The sequence below is a fragment of the Triturus cristatus genome, chromosome 3_1, assembly GCF_964204655.1.
Source record: "Triturus cristatus chromosome 3_1, aTriCri1.1, whole genome shotgun sequence".
NCBI classification, from domain to species: Eukaryota; Metazoa; Chordata; class Amphibia; order Caudata; family Salamandridae; genus Triturus; species Triturus cristatus.
The window spans coordinates 856,408,435-856,430,054 of NC_140583.1; the positions used below are offsets into that span (position 1 = coordinate 856,408,435).

Consider the following 21,620-nt stretch of genomic DNA (forward strand, 5'->3'; position numbering starts at 1 on the left):
GTTGACTCACAAATAACGCAATCTCGTTATAACTACACTCAACCGCTGGTGACGGTCTCCGCTACTTTTTCTACAGTAAATCATGATTGCTTTAAAACATATATTTGTTAAATATTGGATACTTGTGTAACTTGACAATTAACCCTCTGTTCACTGAGTAAATCCTTATTACCAGTTCCTAGTTAGTAAAAGCATGAGTGCCAGTGCCCAAAGCTCCTCTCCTGCGATGCTTAGTAAAAATCAGATAGCCGAACACCAAGGCAGTGTAGTGTTGCAGTTACCTCGCTCTTCTTTAATCCACTACGAGACACAACTGCCCTTTCTTTCTGGTTTGTGTGTTTTTTACATCACCTGCTCGCGGTCAATATCTGATGAGGGAATATATGTACTGGTCCCCAAAAAAGAATGCTGGTGGGCTCCACTGCCAACCACTGGCTCAAATTAAAGGCTGCTTATTACTGAAGTATTTTGGGTTAGGTGTTTCATTAGATTATTCTGAGATTACAATTGAATAATGTGCTTGTAACTTAATTGGGACAGAGGCAAGCAGGCGGCGTATGTTTTATTTTGTTTTCATGAATAATAAGTGGACACACAATAAAGTTAATGTAGGACTAAAAGGTTATCCAAAACAAGAGTTACAGATTTTTACAAGTATGAGAATGGGTTGTAGAATTAGAAATGACATTTCAAATTGGAACCTTAACCAGTTGGATTACTGCACATTTGCAGGGGCCCCCACTCCGGGCCCGGTTCACAAAGGTAGAGTTAGACCAAAGGTCTAACTTTAAAACTGAAGTCTAACTTTAAAACTGAAGTCTAACTTTAAAACTGAAGTCTAACTTTAGAACTGAAGTCTAACTTTACACCCAAAGTCTAAGTTTTGACCTAAAGTCTAACATAGACCAAAAGTCTAACTTTACTACTTATCAGAATTCACAAAGGTAAATTTCTACTAGTAAGTGTAGTAACTGACGTTTGTGAATACCGCAACGTAGAAAAGTTAGACTTACCTTAGACTTCAGATGTAAAGTTAGACTTCAGGTGTAAAGTTAGACTTCAGCTGTAAAGTAAGACTTTAGGTCTAAACTTAGACTTCAGGTCTAAAATTAGACTTTTGTTTTAACTTTTCCATCGTGAATCAGGCCGTCAGATTGTAGGCCACTTGGTCTATGTCTGTGCTCGATAAATGAAGTTCGTTTCTCAATTTGTTTTTACCATCAGGGTACCAAGAGCACAGCATGCAACTAGGCACAGTCATGGTATAACTTACTGAAAGGCTGGCTTCTGCAGTACCGCACTGTTCTTACTGTGTTGGCTATCATTCTCTGCAAGAAAGAGACAATGCATTAGAAAATAAGAAATAAATGGTAAAAAAGAAACAACACGGTTTACTGAAGATCATATGGCCATTTTCAATTCTCCACCTTGCAGCTTGCGTGCTTTGTTTCTGGGATTTAGGCGGAATTAGCTAATTGGGGTGGCAGCTTTAGCTGAATATGTTATGTTACGTGAACCGCTTCAAATTTTTATTTTAAGAACCAACATATTACCACTTTGGACAGTTTGCAAATTAATTTTAGTATGATGCCCCATTGTGCAGAACCTTGAATTATATTGATCCCAGTGAAGGGCAAGTCCATGTGAGCCTGTACTAGAGAAACTGAGATGCCCGTAGGGAGGGTCTGGGAGCATACAATAAGGACATTACTAGACAGTACAGTTGTTTTTCCTGTCTTTACATTACACATTATTTGTATTTGATGTCCTGACTCACGATTTTGGCAACATGCCAAAACTGGGATCAGAACATACATCGGCAGGGTATAAAGACCTCCCCTCCACATAACGCGTACAGTTCTCGGACATCCCAGCTTGCCATCTGCACCTGCACATACTCCTGAAACACCATATTCAACTAGTATGTCCTCAAGTAAGCAATCCATTAGCAGAGCGGGTCAATGGTATGGCTGGCCTATGATGTGGAGGGCAAACAGACAAAACTGACACATAAAATAGGCATCAGTGTCCTCGTCCACCTTTAAGTCCAGTCTGTCTGCGGTTCATAGAGGTGAAAGTGGCACTCCAGGCAAAGGGCTCATCTGAGTGAACAGGAAGCGATCTGTGATAGTTGAACGCGCTTTTGAGTGACCATATCGTGGACGCAATGTCAGTGAGTCAAATGAAGAACATTTTTCAGTCGTGCATTGGATGCATTCACAAACAGGAAGAGTAGGTGCAATCCTTCCCAGCCGCAGGATGCGGTTGGTTTATTCACCATGACGTAACTGGTTTAGAGTTTGGTTTGGTTTTGAATACAAAGGATGATTCTCATGAGGCAAAGTCCTCACCAAGCAGTGGCTTGAGAGACCGCTCATGGGAAACGGGAGACATTTTGGTTGTCTTGATTTTGAATCTGCCCTATGGAACACATTGAGGTTTACAACTGTGTGAGCTATTTATAAACAAACACTTTGTAGAATACAAAATAAGTGAGGCTCACCATTTTTTCAAAGTTTACGAGGTTATCAATGAATGTCTTGTTTCCTTCATGAGTAAACGTCATATCTGTGCAGAAAGAAAAACAAGGTCACTCACGAGTCACAACTATAGGAAACAAAGCCATGCCAAGCAAACTACAGTTTTGTAAACCATAACTCCGAGGGCCTTATTAGAGTTTGGCAGATAGGTTACTCCATCACAAATGTGACGGATATTCCGTCCGCCATATTACGATTTCCATTATATCCAAAGGAACATAATGAAAGTCGTAATAAGGCAGACAGTATATCCGTCACGTTTCTGATGGTGCAACTCCTCCGCCAAACTCGTAATCAGGCCCTTAGCGACGAGCAATACACCGAACACATGTTTCCTTGTATCTGATTGAATGAAGTAGCTGACGTCTCAGAAGTGGGCACATCCATGCCTTTCTACAGAACTTTAGTATGCAGGGGCCACCCAGCAAGGCATCATTGTTGGCAGAGTCCATCACTAAAGCATTGAAGATCAATTTGCGACTTTCAAGCAACGAGACCACGTGAGTGACGAAATGAAGTACACATTTGTATCAATGTTGCAGTATTATGAAATTTCCAAGTAAATTCTTTTACCCAATAGTACAGATTTGATTAAAAAAAACAGGAATAAGACATACTTACTATGACTTGAGTGAATATATTTGGTGTTACCTGCCTTCATTGCACCCACCTTCGCTCTAGGGCAAGCTGAATTTATACCACATTTCAACCTTACTTGGTTGAGGTGTCTCCCCCCTTGACAGCGCGTAGCACTATGGTTTCTGTCTCTCTTTGTTTTAACATCTGACATCACACAGCTCTAGCTGTCTGCTGCGAAAGATGATGTCACCAATACAAACCAACTATAAAGAGGTATGCACAGAGAGTGGGCTATGGGCCAGCCTCTTCAGCTGCTTGCTTTCTGGTGCTTTTTGCACGTTAGGCATTTTTTTGTTGTTGCAGTTTTATATAACGTAAACTCGAATCGAAGGTATTGGATCGCTTTACATGAGCACCAGTTACTGCTCTGGCTTGGGCCTTGAGTGTGAATGAAACCTCACAGAAGTACACACTCCATTCCCCTCCATCCCTCTAAACAAACAGTTTCGCCTGTTTCACTGTGAGAAAATTGCCGACTTTAGCCTTGAACTGCTAGGAGCTCTCTCTTCTCCATGAATGGGAAGGCAATGCCCCCAACGCTCCATAACACCAGCCGCCAGTGCTCTAAGGCATTATTTTGGATCAGGAATCCTAGTGAAGAAGATTCAAGGTGTCTTTGTTCGATAAACACTGGTTTAGACCTTCCATTAACTGAACGCTGTAAAGCTCAGGAAGGGGGTTAGAAAATGCTGCAAGCATTTGGTGCTTTGCTGATTGGTTAGTTTATCTCCCTCTACTCTTCAGAAGACATTGATCTTGTAATTCTGAATCTTTTCTTGATTGCAGGTCTTAGCAATTTACACAATATTATGACAAGTAAAATGATACTGTCTGGTGGAAGAAGAAGCTTCAATGTCCTCCACTGGTTTAGGGTGCAGGACAGAGTCCCCATCAGCTTGTAACAAGGTCTTGACAGAAGTAGAGATGGTAAGTGCATCCACATACGGCCCCTCTTCCAGCGGTACCATAGCACACATCTCTGTGGATCGTACATTTAAGATACTGTTTCTTGGAAGAAGTAGAGGTAAACACCTTAAAGGGGGGTGAGCAGTCTCGAAGTGCCTGGAGGAGTTCAAAGACAGGCTATGGCAAGGCACCAGATGGAGCTGATACATGAGCAGGAATACTTCGATTGTGTGCATGTCAGAGGGTGTTTTGGTAGTATATTTGAGTCCACTCCAGTAGCACGAACAGTGGGCTCAACAACAGTATGTCCCATAACTAGGTCAGCAGTGTGAACTGCCCTATGTTGTTATGTTTTCAGTATTCTAAAAATAGTGGATGTCAGAGACCTAATCTCTGGTTGCTTATCCATAGTTTCTTTTAACCCTACCACGTGTACTCTCTGAACAAAGGAAATCCTTTTGGGTGTACACAGAGGTTGTCTTAACAGTAGTCTGGATCTCACTCGTATTCAGCATTATTTATTCTTAACTCCTTCTTTCTGGGTTTGAGGTTGCTCTGATACTGGTGTCTTATCAGAGCAGGATGACTAGACAATGATGCAGCATGCCACAAAAGTGTAGGCGAGGATTTTCCATCCAATAATAACGCTAATGTCTCCATAAGACCTATGCATTCTTAATACAGTGATTTGGTTCACCTCACTATTGTATCTTTTTGTGTGGGTTTCAGTGTTTGGTTATTGCTCATGATGACTTGCAGAGTCTCTCACTCAGTGATTCAGCACCCAGTAACACAATATACACTTATTAGAGGAAGTGTGGGAGCCTGAAATACATTACTTACTTATTTAAACTGTATTTCACCACTATTTCAGAGAAAAGATATATGTAATTATTAAGAACCACATTCGTTAGAGTTTTTCATTCATCAGTTACCAAATCCTCTCTTTCTATTACTTTGCCAGTGTTTGTGTAGCCATCCTTCCAACATATAGACTTGGTGACATTTCCAAGCCCTTCACTAACTGGCTATGTAACCGGCTACTGGACTGGATGGGAAAGGAGGACGCAAAAACATGGCCATTGTACAGGACACCTCCACACTGATAGTTGCAGTGCTGCACACCGCAAGAGTACAGTTTGACTCAGTCGATAGTAGTACTTCCGGTGCTAGATCCAGTTTTGGTGAAGAGGAGGTGAGAAGGTAAGTGTGGGTTTACCAGTTGGGGGAAGGCTTGGTGTGGGTTATCTGAGGAGGTGAGAGTCTGAAATAAGGAGTGGGGAAGAAACAAGGAAGAAGAAGAAACGCGTTACTTACCTGTAACAGCGGTTATCCAGTATTGGTGTCTTTCATAGATTCACATGCCTGAATCATTCCCCGTCGTCGAGACGGGAGCCTCCGGTACATAGAAAAGTAATGTCCTATAGACATACTTAGAGAAAAATAGGTCTAAGGGCCTCCCCTTAGTAGCCTATCCTTGTCGTTATGTAAAAAGGACCAAACTCTTAGGGCCAGCCAATCAGCTATCACCTCCCTCTAGAACCTTCCTGACAGGAGCCTCAGTCCCTCAGATTTTCGTACGCACTAGGCTAGGTAGGCGTAATACAGTTAGAGAGAGACGTGAGTCCTTCCAGGGGAGGCGGGAGGGTTGCATGTGAATCTATGAAAGACACCAATACTGGATAACCGCTGTTACAGGTAAGTAACGCGTTTCTTATCCAGTATTAGGGGTGTCTTTTTTTTTTTAAAATTCTTTTTATTTGCAGTTTTCAAAAACAAACTTAAAACAACATCACTCACTATTGTGTACATATGACAAACAATGACGATACGCCTCCACATCGAGCAGCTCATCACAATTTGGGTACCATTACACGTACTCAGTGCTACATTATCAAGTGCGTGGCATACAGGAGCCGATCGACCCATCCCGCCCGCATGCGGCATCATAAACCAGTTCAGCACCCAAAATAGTCCCCCCGAGAAGTACGGTCATCTCCATCTTGCGTCCGCCTTAGGGAATAGTATCGAGTCACAGCGCCTGCAGTGTAGCTTGCTCTAACCATTGTGTGAAAGGCCCCCAAATGTCCTTAGGTCGTGAACGCAGCGGCATAAGCTCCCAGTACAGGGCAAGTTGTGTCTGACAATAGACTGCGCTCGTGACCCACGCACGAATGCTAGGTGACGTAGCAACTCCCCAGTGCATCGCAACTTGTCTTCTAGCTAATAACAATAGCATCGCTGGCAGCTTGCGGTGCTTGGGCTTAATCATGTGCAAAATACCAAGCAGCGCAGCCTGCGGGGTGCACGGGATCTGTAGGCCAGTGAGTTCGCATATAATCTCTACTACCCTTTCCCAGAATGACGACAATGTAGGGCAGTGCCATGCCATATGCAAAAAGGTGGCGCCATGAGTGTAGCAGCGCCAACATTCATCCGTGTCTCTTAAACCCATTCGGTGCAGTCGACTAGGGGTACGGTAGGTCATGTGTATATATTTGAAGTGGATCAGGCGCAGCCTGTAGTTGGGGGACAAAATCTCAAGATTCTTACAGCACAAGTCCCAATGTTGTTCCGAAATATCCATACCCAACTCCGCCTCCCACAAGCCCCGCGCCGCAGGAAGAACCACGGGATGGCAAGTCTGCATTTGCACATACAAGCGGGATATAAGTTTGCGCCCGGACTCCACAGCTAGTACATTTTCCAAGGCAAGCAGGGCCGGCGGCGGCGCCGGGAACGCAGGAGACAGCCTCCGGCACGAGTGACGGAGCTGATAGTAAAGAAGCGTGTCCAGCATCGTCGGAGCCTCCGCATTACACATCTGCTCCGTAGTTAGGAAGGTGTCTCCCGGAAACAAATCGCCCCCAGTGCGGAGACCCAGCTCTTCAGCGCGCTCCCCGGTCTGCATGCTGCGCAGCGGCGGCCACATCGGATTCCCGCGCAGGGGCACAGAAGGTGAATAAAGAAGGTCAAGTCCGGCCCTCCGCCGCAGCCCATCCCATGCCCACCTGAGTGCGTGTACCGGGTCTATGTCCGCGCATCTCCGGGTGTGTGGCACGTAAAGTGCCACATTCAGCGGCAGCGGTGCTACTCTGTCCGTCTCTATCGCCACATGTGGTTGAAACGGTGTGGGATGCGCCCAGTAATGCAGGAATTGAGCCTGTGCACAGTAAGCATATAAGGAGAAGTCCGGCGCTGCCAAGCCTCCCTGTCGCTGTGGGAGAGTCAGGGTCTCCCATGCCACCCTCGGTTGCTTACCCCCCCAGGCAAGCTCCACCATCTGCGAGCGTAGCCGCCGCAAAAAATGTGCAGTCAGGGGTAGAGGAATATTCCCAAACAGGTAGAGGAGTTTGGGCAGGATCACCATTTTGGCCACCGCAATTCTGCCAGCCAGCGAAAGGGGCAAGTGCTTCCAGCGGTCGACCCTCTCCTCCACCCAATTCATCACCCGTCCATAATTCTCCGTCCATATTTGCTGTTTATCCGTGCTAATCCAAATCCCCAAGTATCGCACCGGGCCAGTGGCCCATTTCAGCGGGCAATCTGGAGTAAAGCGGGGAGTCCCGGACGTCAGGGGCATAATTACCGACTTCTCCCAATTTATATTCACCCCCGATAGTTGACCATAATGCATCAGTTCTCCTGTCAGAGGGGAGAGGTTCGTCTGAGGATCAGTGACATATAACGTGATATCATCAGCATATAGTGAGATCGTCAGTGCCCTCGACGAGAACCCAATGCCTCTAGCCGCGTGATGCTGCCTGATGCGAGCCGCCAGAGGCTCCACGGCGATGGCAAAGAGCAGAGGCGATAGGGGACATCCCTGCCTGGTACCCCTCTGAATCGCAAAGGGTGCCGAGACGAGCCCGTTAACTCTCACCCTGGCAGTGATGCCAGTATAAAGCAGCCTAATGTAGCTAATGAAGGCTGCACTCACACCCATGCGCTGCAGCAGCGGAAACAGGAACCCCCATTCCAGGGAGTCGAACGCTTTGGTGGCGTCCAATAGCACCGCCGCAGCCTTAACATGTGGGGCCAAATAGTGTAGTACCCCAAAGAGGGTACGGAGGTTGTGAGAGGTCGATCTGCCCGGCACAAAGCCAGACTGGTCCGGACGGATCATGATGGGCAGCACCGGCTGTAGCCGAGTGGCCAGCATTTTCGCAAAAATCTTTGCGTCAGTGTTAATTAATGACAGTGGCCGGTAGGAGTCGCATTGTTGGCTATCCTTGTCTGGTTTCAGGAGGGTGACGATGACAGCCTCTCTAAGCGACCCAGGGAGCACACCTGACTCGAACGCCTCCGCATACATCGCCAACAGCCGGGGGACCAGGAGATCTGCGTACTCCTTGTAGAACTGCGCCGGCAGTCCATCCGGGCCCGGCGCTTTTCCGGCCGCCAACGAGCCTATGGCCTCCCGCACATCATCAGCCTCAAAAGGCCGATCGAAATAGCCTTGTTGGTGCGCATTGAACCAGATAAGCTGTACAGTATCCAAATATTCAGCAAGCTCCACCGGCGTGCGGGCCTCCCGCGACCTGTAGAGGTCTTTGTAGAAGGTCCGAAACGTATCCAGGATTTCAGGGGGAGTGCATACAGTGTCCCCTCCCTGAGTCATCACTGAGGATATGAAGGGAGATGGTCTTTGAGCGCGCAGGAGCAGGGCGAGCGTTCTACCCGGGCGGTCCCCCTCACCATATCTACGGGCCACAGCATGCTTAGTCAGGAACTTAAGTTCCCTGTCAGCCTCCTCCTGATATTCAGTGAGCGTTGTGCGAGTTTCGGCCAAAGTGGCCGTCGAGGGGTCCGAGCAGTATTGCACCTCTAAGGAATGTAGGCGATCCTCTAATCTGCCTAGCGAACACCTGATAGTCTTTAGGACCCTGGCCTGCCCCGCTATGCAGTGGCCTCTTATCACCACTTTAAAGGCGTCCCACAACGTGCCTAGAGAAGCGACAGATCCCTCATTCAGTTCAAAATAGTCAAGTATTTGCTGATGAATCTCTTCCCGAAACACCTGATCTGTCAGGGCAAGTGGTGGTAGCCGCCACGTGAAGGGCGTGATGTATGGTTTGGGGACAGTCAGAGTTAGTTCGACAGGAGAATGATCAGAGAGGGTACGTGCCCCGTGAGTGACTGCGGAGACCCATGCATGCACCTGCGGGGTTAAGAGCCAGTAGTCCAAGCGGGACCAGGCACCTCTGTGCGGGGTAAAGCAGGTGCCTTCCCGAACCGCGGGGTGCAGCACGCGCCATGTGTCTAATAGAGTGTAATCCGTCATTAGGCCCCGGATGATGCCAGCCGCTAGCGGATGATGTGTGCGTGCCACCCCCTCCCTATCCAGCTCCAGTGAAAGTACAGCATTGAAATCACCACCCCACAAGCAAGCACCCCCACCCAGGGATTGCGCCAGGTGCCAGACATTCCGGAAAAAAACAGGGTCATCAGCATTGGGGCCATACACATTAATCAAAGTGATCGGCATATGAAAGAGCTGTCCGAGTAATATGATGTATCGCCCATCCGAATCAGCTTGCACTTTGAACGTCTGCCAGGGAAGGCCTTTACGGATAAGAATGGCCACTCCACGGGAGTAGTTGGAGCAACCCGATGTGTGTACCTCTCCCCATCGTGCATGTCTGAGCTTGTCCCCGGAGGCACGAGTCAAGTGGGTTTCCTGTAGGAAACATATATCGATTTGGTGTCGCGCCAAATGTGCATGGGTCAAGCGTATTTTGCGGTGATCGTTAAGACCACGGATATTCCAGGTAAGGCAGCGCAGTGCGGTCAGGGCGGCATGTGCGTGCATTTCTCATGGAAGCGTGTGGTCACCGAGGGACCCAGAGGAAGGGCCCACCCGCAGGTATCCCGCCCTCCCGTCTTGTGAGTCTGCAACCACAGTAAGTCTGCCCGTGTCTGGACTGCATCGTCATGTAGTGGTGTAGCCAGAAAGTGTAGTGATGTAGAACCAACCAACAATAACCCCATCCCCCCCCCCACCCACTCCAACCCCCCAATCAGGTTGAGATAGCATCCCCCCCCACCACCCCCCCCAACTGGAATTGTCTTTCAATAGTATCTCGGGAATCATCCCACAGGGGCGTGGGGTCACCGGCTCACTCCCCAGTCTATCAATGACCGGGTGGCCGGACATTTCCGCCTAGCATTGAAATCAGTATCTCAAGGTACAGCCTGGAAGTCCCTGCATGCTTCTCATCACAGGTTTCCGCACGGTACTAGTAGCGGTAATCGTGCATGAACAGCCCAGTCTCAGGGGCGGGCCCATCACCCTCTGCAGGTCTCAGGAACACCCAGCGTTGGGCAGAGGGCGCGTGTGCCTTTGTATCATATTATTCAATGTCACTTAGCTGTCCCATCGGCGGATTCTCATGGTCATCTCTCTTCTCCCGTTGCGAACGTTCCGTCTGTCTCGCAAACTTGATCGCGTCCGCTGCCGTAGTGAATACCATGGGCTTCCCTTTATGATGGATACGCAGCTTGGCCGGGTACAGCATTGCATACTTAGTCCCCACCTTCTGGAAGATTTTCTTGGCCGGTATGAATTCGCGCCGGGCGGCCTGCACAGCCTGCGTAAAATCCGGAAACAAGGAGATAGCCATGTTTTGAAAAGTTAGTTCCCCCTTTTCACGTGCCAACCGCAGGATGGTATCTCTGTCCCGGTAATTAAGAACCCGGGCCAGGATTGGCCGCGGCGGAGCCCCCGGCACCGGCCGTGGCCCCAGCGTGCGATGTGCGCGTTCAACCAAGAACATGGCCGACAGTCCCTCTCCAAAAAGTTCACGGAACATGTCTTCAACAAATAGTTCCATATTGCCAATGTTAGTGGATTCGGCAACCCCAATAATTCGTACATTATTTCGGCGGGAGCGAGCTTCCAAATCTTCGTTGCGCCCACGTATCACCTCCAGGACCCTGTCCATGCGGAGCAACTTCTCCTGGGTGTCTCCGTGGCCTTCCTCGCAGTCCGCGATCCTCGCTTCCATCGCCGTGATACGCTCCTCATGTTTGTCGACCCTGTGCGACATGCCATCCAGCCGCTGGGCCATGGAGTCGAGTTTTCCGTCAATTTCCTTAAGGCAGCCCTTAAGGTCACGGAACATACTTTTGACATCATCGTCCGGTGTTGGGTCCAACTGTGTTTCAGGGACCACCGTCTGCGACTCCGGCACCGCATCGGTGCCGCGGGAAGGCTGTTTCTCGAAGGGGAGCTTCCTCTGCTTCGCGTCCGATTTCCCCATGGTTCTCCCCCTAGTGTCCGCCACTTATCAACAATGGCGGTGAGGGGTAACAAGCCACAAGCAGGCCACCAAGCGCAAGGCGGAATGGTAACCACACAGGAACACCGCCAAGTAGGGAAGACCAGGCCAGCATTCGTCCCATTCAGGGCGCGGGTCTGCGTTAGTCAGGGAATAATGGCGGCCTAACCGTCCACTCGCCCAGTAGGCCTCTCCAGCGCAGTGTCTCCCCGGCCTGCAGGCACACGATGGTTAGAGCAGGTCGTCGGCAGGTACCGGTAGCCGGATATCACCTTCTGCGGGCGGGGATCGGGCCCACCCAGCGGGCGCCACGGCTTACTTCTCCCAACTCCCCACTCCAGCAGGCCCATCGGCCCAGTCACCGGAGCAGGGCGTAGCCACGCCGGGTAGGCCTAGTCATTCAGTCCGCCAGCTCGGCCCCCTCCAGTCACCAGTTCTCCAACAGTGGCCAGGTCTCAGCACGTCCGGAAGTCACCGCAGCCGCTCGGGCGCCAGTCGCTGGGTTCACCACGTCTCAGTTGGGTCCACGATAGCCGCCTCGTATCTGCCCGATCTCTGCCTTCGACCAGGGCCTCGCGTATGAGAAGACTCCGCCCAGCTCGGCGCCCAAAAAGCCGCTCGGCCAGCCCGGCCGAGTAGCTCCGGATCTCCGAGGCCGATTTCAACCGCAGTGGCCCCGCTAGGATCACCTGCACCAGGGCACTTCCCGCCGTGTAATTTGATGGTCAAAGAGCAAGGCAAAGGTCGGATTGTCTGACGGATTAGGTGTCCGGCCGGCAGAGCCCCGTTACACGGCGGCCATCTTGCAGCTCGGCTCGGCCACGCCCCCGTATTAGGGGTGTCTTTCATAGATTCACATGCCTGAATCAGAGTAGTCAGCAATACATTATGCACATTTCTGATGTAATCATGCCATATAGCCATTTTAGATAATACACATATTACTATGCGAGTTTGAAACATTGGCATACATCAATACATTATATCAGCAAGAGATGTGCATACCAGGATGGCGGGATGTTGGAAGGCTCACCTCACTGGAATAGATGGCGAAGCACCGCCTGGCCCACTGCCGCATCCTTCATAAGTTCAGCATCCAGGCAGTAGTGTCTGGAGAAGGTGTGCGGTGACTTCCACGTCGCCGCTCTACATATGTCCAAAATCGGCACCCCAGCGAACAGTGCTGCTGATGTGGACATCGCTCTGGTGGAATGCGCTTCCACCCTGTCTCTCAAAGGCCGTCCGGCCCCGTCATGGCAGAATGCTATCGCTGAGGAGATCCACCGTGAGATGCTCTGTTTCGTTAGAGGCATACCCATCCTTGGCCTACTGTAGGCCACAAATAGCTGTGATGACTTCCTGAAGCTCTTTGTTTTGTCTATGTAAAACTTTAGACACCTTTTGAGGTCCAGAGAGTGGAGCGTCCTTTCTGCTGCCGTGGTAGGGTTTGCAAAGAAGGAACGTAGAACCACCGGTTCATTGAGGTGAAAGTCTGAAGGCACTTTCGGTATGAATTTGGGATTTGTCCTGAGCACCACCCTGTCCTGTTTGAACTGCATGAAGGGTTCCTGAATGGAGAGAGCTTGAAGCTCGCTGAATCTCCTGGCAGATGTTAGAGTGAGCAGCAGAGCCGTTTTCCATGAGATGTACTTGATGGAAGCTCGATGAATGGGCTCAAAAGGGTGCTTCATGAGTTGGTTAAGGACCAAATTGAGGTGCCACGTCGGTGGGACCCGCCTAGGTCTTGGGAAGGACCTATATAGTCCCTTTAGGAACTGTTTGATAAGCCTACTGGACCAGAGAGACGGTCCCTTGTAAGTCCTGGTGAAACGTGAAATGGCCGCCAGATGCACCTTTATGGATGCATGCGCCAATCCTGACTGTGCCAAGTGTAGTAGATATGGCAATATCTGTTCAGGTGTGATATGGAATGGTCTCAGGCCTTTCTGTAAACACCATACGCAGAATCGTTTCCATTTGAGAGAGTAGGTTTTGTTGGTACTGTCCGCTCTCGCTTTTACCAGCACGTCCCTGCAATCCTGCGGGATGTTTAAATGACAGAACTCTCTGTGCTCAGGAGCTAGGCCGATAACCTGAGCGATTGCAGGTTCGGGTATTGCACCTGCCCGTTGGACATTGTCAGCAGGTTCGGGTGCTGTTTCAGACGAATCGGTGTCCTGATGGAGAGGCGATGAAGATCCGAGAACCAGTGCTGCCTCGGCCAGAACGGGGCAATTAGGATCAGGGTACAGGGCTCCGCCTTCATCTTCCTGAGGACCCTGGAAATCATCGGAAACGGCGGAAAAGCGTACGCAAATACGCTGAACCAACCTATGGAAAAGGCATTTCCGAGTGACCTTGGTTGGGGATGCCAGCTTGCGTAGTTTGGGCATTTGGCGTTCTCCTTGGTGGCAAACAGGTCGACTCCTGGGACCCCCCATTCCGAGAATATCTGAGCCAGCGTATTCTCGTCGAGCTCCCATTCGTGGGAGAGGGATTTCTGTCTGCTTAGGGCGTCTGCAATGGTGTTGTCCTTGCCCGGGACATAGTCCGCCCTGAGAGTGATCCCATGGAGAACAATCCAGTTCCAGATCTTTTGCGATTCGCGTGATAGAGTGAGCGAACGCGTTCCTCCCTGTTTGTTGAGATAGTGCATCGTCGTGGTGTTGTCCGTTCTGACGAGCACCTGGGAGTTCTGGATGCGAGGTAAAAAGGCTTGCAGCGCCAGATACACAGCCCTCAATTCCAGAAGATTGATATGGAGATGCTGCTCCTGACCTGTCCATTTGACGCTTACTTGGAGGTCCTGTAGGACGGCTCACCAGCCTGCCAGAGATGCATCGGTGGTGATCACCAGCGGTGCTGCTGGAAGCAGGAATGGCAGTCCTATAGACAAATTCCTGTGATCTCTCCACCATTCCAGGCTCTTGGATATTTGCGGTGTGATCCTCACAATGTCTTCGAACGAACCTGTACTCTGAGTCCATTGGTTCGTGAGGGCTTCTTGCAATGGACGCATCCGAAGTCTGCAGTGAGGGATGAGGAGTATACAAGAAGACATCATTCCTAGGAGTGATTTGTAGGTTCGAACTCTTAGGGACTTCCTTGATCTTTCCTTTCCTCTGAAGGAAATGCCCTTGCGCATTCCGTGTTCAAGGTCGCCCCGAGGAAGGGGATGCTTCTTGATGGGGACATATAGGATTTCTGGTGATTGAGAGTCAATCCTAGATGTTGAAAAAGATTGGTGCAGGCGTTGGAGGATTTGGTTGCGCCTGCAGCTGAAGGTGCCTTTACCAGCCAGTCGTCGAGGTAGGGGAAGACTTGGTGACCCATTTGACGCAGGAAAGCTGCCACAGGTGAAAGGCACTTGGTGAAAATCCGCGGAGCGGATTTGAGGCCAAACGGTAGGACCTTGAATTGGTAGTGCTGTCCTGCCACCTCGAAACATAGAAACTTTCTGTGCCCCCTGAGTATCGGGATGTGATAGTAGGCATCCTGAAGATCCAAAGATGTCATGAAATCTCCTTTTTCTAGAATGCCTAGAATTTCTTGGATCGTCACCATCCTGAACGACTGACTCTTCAGGAAAGAGTTGAGTGCCCTGAGGTCTAGAATGGGCCTCCACTTCTTCTCCTTCCTGCGTATAAGAAAGAAGCGGGAATAGAATCCTTTCTCCCTTTGAGACGATGGAACTCGCTCGATCGCTCCCTTCTTCAACATCGCAGATATTTCTCGGAGTAGCAGTCGCAGATGTTTGTGTGGGCACCTGCGGGGAGGGGTTGCAGGTGGGATGGTGGTGAATTCTAGGGAATGGCCGAATCTTATTAATTGAAGTACCCATCGATCTGTGGTGATGAGATGCCAATTTTCTAGGAAATGGTTCAATTTTCCTCCAATCTTTGATGAGGGAGATAGTCGCTGGACTGGTTGGAGTAACTGGTCACTGGCGTCCGCCGGTGCCCCTCTTCTGGTTTTTACCCCTGAAGTTTGATCTCCCATAAGAAGTCTGACGACCTTGTTGTTGCTTCTGCTGGTACTGGGATTTATTCTGGTAGGAATACGAGGACCTATTCTGATAGGATCCCCTGTAGGAGGACTGGCCTCTGGATTTGTTGCCTCGAAAGGACTGATTCCTTGCCTGCAAAGTACCAAGCGCTCTAGCCGTATCAGTGTCTTTCTTGATTGCTTGGAGCGCCTCGTCAATTTTATCCCCGAAAAGGTCATGTCCAGCACTTTCGTCTGCACTTCCTGCCTGAACGATGTTGCCTTAAGCCATCCCTGACAGCGCAGGACTGCAGCCCCAGCCAGTTGACGAAAGCCCGTCATGGCCACATCTATGGCACAATCAATGATCACTGCCGCCGAGGTTTGGCCCTCAGTAAGTAGTGCCTTGACCTCCTCCTGAACTGCGCTTGGCAGCTCCGCTATATATGGGGCTATATCCTCCCAAAGTTGGCGGTTATAACGCCCTAACAGGGCTATGGAGTTGGCCACCTTGATGGTCATCGCCGATGTGGTAGAAAACCTTTTACCAATCGTGTCCAACTTCCTGCCTTCCTTGTCTGGTGGGGCTGACAGAGGAGAGGAAGGGTTGCGAGAATTCTTCTGGGCCGCCTGGGTTACGACCGAATCCGGTTTCGGGTGCCCATTAAGGCAAGCTGGCGCCGTGGTTGGAGCCTTGTACTTTTTATCCAGGCGCGGAACAATCGCAGGAACGGAGGCCGGCGTCAGCATCAGTTTCTTTCCCTGGTCCCAGAGAAAGTCAATAATTGGGATCGACTTCGTCGTCTTCTTTGTCTGCTCCTTGAAGTCATGCAAGAAACACTCAGTCTCAGTCGATTCCATCACCATATGAAACCGCGTCGCTGCTCTTTCCACTATCTTATGGAAACCGCCAATATCCACTGGCGGTAAATCTGCTTGGCGCGGTTGCGGGGAAGCTGGGGAGGATGCCACATACTCCTCCTCCTCATCCTGATCCGTCTGGTCTTCCTGGACTTCCCCCTCTTCCATCTCTTCAGCCTCCTCATCCGATGACTCTATCACCTGAGGTGGCACTGTCTCCTGGCGGACCTGAGTAGTTGGCCGTGTCTGTTTTGGGGTTGTCGTTGGTGGATTTGTAGTAGGCATCGGGCCCCCTGTCTCAAGTGCCGGTGATTCCGGAAAACGTTGTTTGTAGTCCCGGATAAGGTATTTGAGATCATTAACAATTGACAGGGGAAGGCATACCATCGGGGTGACCTCCGTGCGAACCTGATCCCTGACAGGGTGTTCCTGGCAGCTCATCTCCTCCTGTTCTTCGTCCGTGCTCTGACATTTGACGTGCAGCTCAGAAGGGGAAGTAGCCTGATCCAGGAGTTCTTCTTCAGACTCCTCACTCTGAAGAATCTCCATAGGCAAATGAGTTTGCACCTTACTTGGAGACGTTGTTTCTGGTGTAATCTGTTTCCTGGTCAGTTTGCCAGATCCAGAACCCTGTACAGGATCCCCTGCCGTCGTCCGTGTTGTTGTCGACGGTGGTAGGGTCATAGACGACGTTTCTACGAGTTTGGATTTTTTCCATGGCTCAGAAATACCTATGGTCGACGACGATTTCTCCGTCGACGATACCCTCGTCGATGGCATGGCCTTCGTCGACGGCGTTCCCGTCGTCGATGTTTTCCTCGTCGACGATGCGCTCGTCGACGATTCATTTGTCGTCGACGCCTTCGTCGTCGACGCCTTCGTCGTCGACGCTTTCATCGTCGACGCCTTCGTCGTCGACATCTTCGTCGTCGACGTCTGCGTCGTCGACTCTCCCGTCGACGGGGGGCTCCTCATCGACGATGTCGTCGTCGACGGGACAATCTTCGTCGTCGACGAGGTCTTGGACGTCGACGACGGCTTTAGCAGTATAACAGATGAAATAGGTGTACCTGCTGACGACGATGAAGGGGTGGTCGTCGTCGACGAGAAGACTGACGACGCTGTCGTCGTTGACACAGTTGTCGTCGCTGTGGAGACATAATCTGGCGCCCCAACTCGTTTTTGCGCTGAGGAGGTTGTCGCAATTTTGCTGGCCGACTGGGTAGGCTTCTTAAAAGTCTGAGAATCCTTGTCAGACACTGAAGATTTGGAAGATCTTGCCTCTGAAGACTTCTTGAGTGCCTTCATAGGAGGAGTGTCTGAGGGGCCAGGAGACGTCACTCTCGGCCTCTTCAGGGAGACTTCAGAGGTCCTTGAAAAGCTTCCCTCTGAGGACACCACACTCTCCCTGTCCTTAAGCCTGTCCAGCCAGATAAGCAGACGACCTTCTCTGTCCCTCAAGGTCTTGTGAGGGAAAGACCTACATATTTTACAGTCCTTAGGCACGTGGTCAGGATAAAGGCAATATAGGCAGAGGTCATGTTTGTCGTCCACATGTAGCCTCTTCTTCCCACATGAAGAGCAGGCCCTGAAAAGGGCTTTCTTCTGGGATTCAGACATGCCAGAATTTTTAGAAGAAATAAATCATTCACTGCAGTAATAAGTGGCCTGAAGCAATCTCTGTTAAAGTCCTTGAAGAAATAAGTCACTTTTAAAAGTGAACAATCTGGTTTTAAAGAAATCCTGAGGAGAACTCAGGCTGGAGACTCCCTAGCACAACGTGCGGTAGAAAATCTGAGGGACTGAGGCTCCTGTCAGGAAGGTTCTAGAGGGAGGTGATAGCTGATTGGCTGGCCCTAAGAGTTTGGTCCTTTTTACATAAGGACAAGGATAGGCTACTAAGGGGAGGCCCTTAGGCCTATTTTTCTCTATGTATGTCTACAGGACATTACTTTTCCATGTACCGGAGGCTCCCGTCTCGACGACGGGGAATGATTCAGGCATGTGAATCTATGAAAGACACCCCTAATACTGGATAAGCACATGTACCAACACAACAGATACTCAGACCAGGCTACAGATAGGAACAGGGTTCTCAGGTACTTTAGCAAAAGTTTGTCCATGGTCAAGGCAATTATTTAGGAAGGTGTAGTGTCAGGTTTGAGGACATTCCACATTATCTAATCAACCCGGTGGTGTAAGGAATAGGGAGCACATGGTGAGAAAAGCAAAGCAGGTAATGGGTGTGTTGTCTCCCTTTCTTTCCAGTTGCAGAGCACTAAGTTACTAGGTATTTGGTGAAGTGACAGAGGGTGATAACAAAGCAGCCCCACTGATCCTTTACATTATGTAAGCCATCCTGACACATGCTACCTTTGCTTGTTTAAAGGGGCGAAGACTGTTGTTACGGCTCAGAAGAAGATGGACCAAGTATTCCACAAGAGTATCAACCAGTCCTCGTGGTACGAGGGGAGATACTTATTTGTTTCTGTCTTAATCTGGTCTTAGTGTCTTATATAGCTATGATGATAAAGACCCTTTTTTAAATAGGTACTGTGTTTCGACCCCTACATCACCATTACAGAGTGAAAACATATTGCACAAGTGGGCTAACTTAATAACATATTAAATCGTGGTAAATGTACAAAATCACTAGAAAACGTGTTTGCGTACTTCTCGTAATTTCTGTCCTCCTATAGACAAATATACACATCTTTCAAAGAGTTTTCGATTTTCCATATTACCTTTTATTAGTAACGGTGTAAATGGAATAATAGGAGGATCCAGTTTTGCTACAGTCAGTCGATATGGCCTATGATTTCTTGAAGGATCCTTAAAAGTAAGAGAAGGCATTTCAATTATAAAAAAAATACTGTTTTACATTCATTGCAAAACTTTAAATGAGACATCTTCTATTACGTGATAGACTTTACATATAACCTTTTAAATTCCCATTGCTATACCTCTCCTTACCAAGTTCACCACATACATACATTTACATACGTATAAATCCACATAATCCTACAACATCATGTGTACATACAAATTAAGTCAAAAACCATGTTTGGTTCAGCAAGCAAAGAACGCTTGAATGTTAATTTCGCTCACGACAGAGAACTTTAAATGATGATATACATTAGTAATAGGTCCCAATACCTGATACATACACTGACCCAAGAGGGATAAAGAATGCCTGAATCATTTTACATACTGATAAAAGAGAACTCCTTATGAAATGCCAACACCATAGTGACCAATACAAGTTAAAGATAACGCATTTTAGTTATTACAACAGTGCTTGAATTAGCTAATACTTTAACCAATAAGTAGCACACTTCTACTTATGCAATTTCTTGAAAACTAAAATGTCCCCATATCTTTAAAATGACTGCCAATCAGATCTTCCCGGCCCACCAACCTTCCTGTGATATTTTTCTACAGGCAATCACAAAGCCAACTGGTCTGACCTTGCTGGCTGGTAAAACTATTAATTTGTTTTTTTATTTTTTACATTAAGAATGTGTCACGAAAAGAAAAAGTCAAAAGTAAACGTGCCCACTTAAACGTGGCAAACATATGCTTAAATTAAAATGTTTAAATTACAAAAACATTCACCAATGTCACCTTTTTATCTGTGTCATGCATATTATTATTATTATTATTATTATTATTGTGAAAGAGACAAGAAGAAATAACCAGCTAACCAAACACTGAAATCGCAAGCTACAATGTCACAACGTCACCTAAACAGATGTATAACTTTAAAAAAGAGACAGAAAATAAATCACGATCTAACTAGGCACCCGAAGTGCAGGCAAAATAAATTTTTTAAAATTAACTAAAATGAAAAAGCACACTTGGACCCAGGTTTATATATTAAGAGAAAGTAGCTAATTTAGGTGGATGCAAACAATGTGCACAGGCTTTGTGCAATCACTCAAAGTGAAGGGAGCCAATGGGTAAAATGGGTTAACACGGTGCCCCATGATGTATGCCCTGGTTGGTGGAAGTAACACGTGAATGACAATATGATTTTCCAGTGGATGATGCATGCTGAGCAAAAGCCACTCGAAGTTTATATATTTTATGTATGAGTTGGGTGGAAACACAATATATAGGTCAGACAACTAAAGGAATTGGTTTTCCAGGGTCATGCAGGAAAGGGAATCATCTGTAGATAGATGGTGACACTGTGGAGTATGATCTAGTCTTGCAACAGATCCTCTTTTTTGAATGGCTCTACATAGCTACCACATGTGGTCTGATGATGTATTTGAACATCCCAATAGTACATTTGATACGGCCATGTGTCTTTACAGAAGAACTGTTGTACCTCATCTTTTCCCAGTTTGCCAGGTTGGGTGTAGAGTATCAGCAGGAGGTCTACTTTCGTCAGCTAGGTTTAGTAGGAGTCATGAGTGGTTAAAAGTCTGTGTGATGTTTTCCTGTATGCTCAACTCATCTAAGAAAACACATATCTGTTATCTCAGTGTTTGCATATTTTCAAACACTAAAAAAAAACAGGGTGATTGTATCATTCCATGAACCCAAAAAGTGGATGATGTGACTGGAGCATGCTTTGCTATTGAAGTAGACAAAGGGACAGTTGTGCAGCTTCTTAATAACTGTTTGTGTGCCTGTGTGCAATGAATGGGGAACAGCCATTACAACACGGTTATTACCGCGCTGTGCAGTTACATTGCATGCGTTACAACGCATGCGATGTTACAACGCTATGCCATTAGAACGCAAGTCTGTACATCGACTTGCGCTAGATGGCGTGCTAACATTACAAATAGTGTAGTTTACTATCCCAACACCTTTCCTACTGTTAAGTGGACTGGAGTTGGAATAGTAAATTACACTTTTTTAATGTCAGCACGCCATCTAGCGCAAGTCGATGTAAAGACTTGCGTTCTAATGGCATAGCGTTGTAACATCGCATGCGTTGTAACGCATGCGATGTAACTGCACGCGTGGTAAAAGCCCGCGTTGTAATATCATACATCCGCAATGAATGATCACTATGGTGACGAGAAAGCCACTGATGTCATATCAGCCCCATTTTGCTTGGTGAAGCTCCTCTGGTGGTGCGCACGTGAGATACTTTCTCTCTCTTTACACATTTTTTTACACATTTATAAAGAAAAAAGAGGGGGTGTGTGTAAAGTGAAATAAGCTGTAAAATTGTTTGGAGTACTGACTGTTCACTCTCTATCTTCTGTCTTTTTGAATTTTTAGTATATGTGGCACACTGGATGGGGTCATACCAAGTTATTATATTGGTGACGGAGGTTGTTGGTCAAATTGTCTCTCCTCCTCCCATTCCTGAAATAAAATAATGTGTGCTATCGGTTGCCAGTTCTTGGTTGCTTACATTATGAAGGTGGGAATGTGCCATTGTTTCCCG

At 48.2% G+C, this 21,620-nt stretch overlaps 1 protein-coding gene across 3 annotated transcripts in view; it reads right to left on the bottom strand.

Moving 5' to 3' along the window:
- RAPGEF4 (Rap guanine nucleotide exchange factor 4) overlaps positions 1–21,620 on the bottom strand; it is a 1,002,526-nt gene that overhangs the window by 74,977 nt on the left and 905,929 nt on the right. For all 3 annotated transcript variants that reach the window (XM_085645283.1, XM_085645282.1, XM_085645284.1), the window contains 3 exons: positions 18,955–19,042; positions 2,504–2,568; positions 1,274–1,328 (listed from right to left, as the gene is read on the bottom strand). In XM_085645283.1, coding sequence (XP_085501409.1) covers positions 1,274–1,328; positions 2,504–2,568; positions 18,955–19,042 — 208 coding nt within the window. The remainder of the gene's footprint in view (positions 1–1,273; positions 1,329–2,503; positions 2,569–18,954; positions 19,043–21,620) is intronic.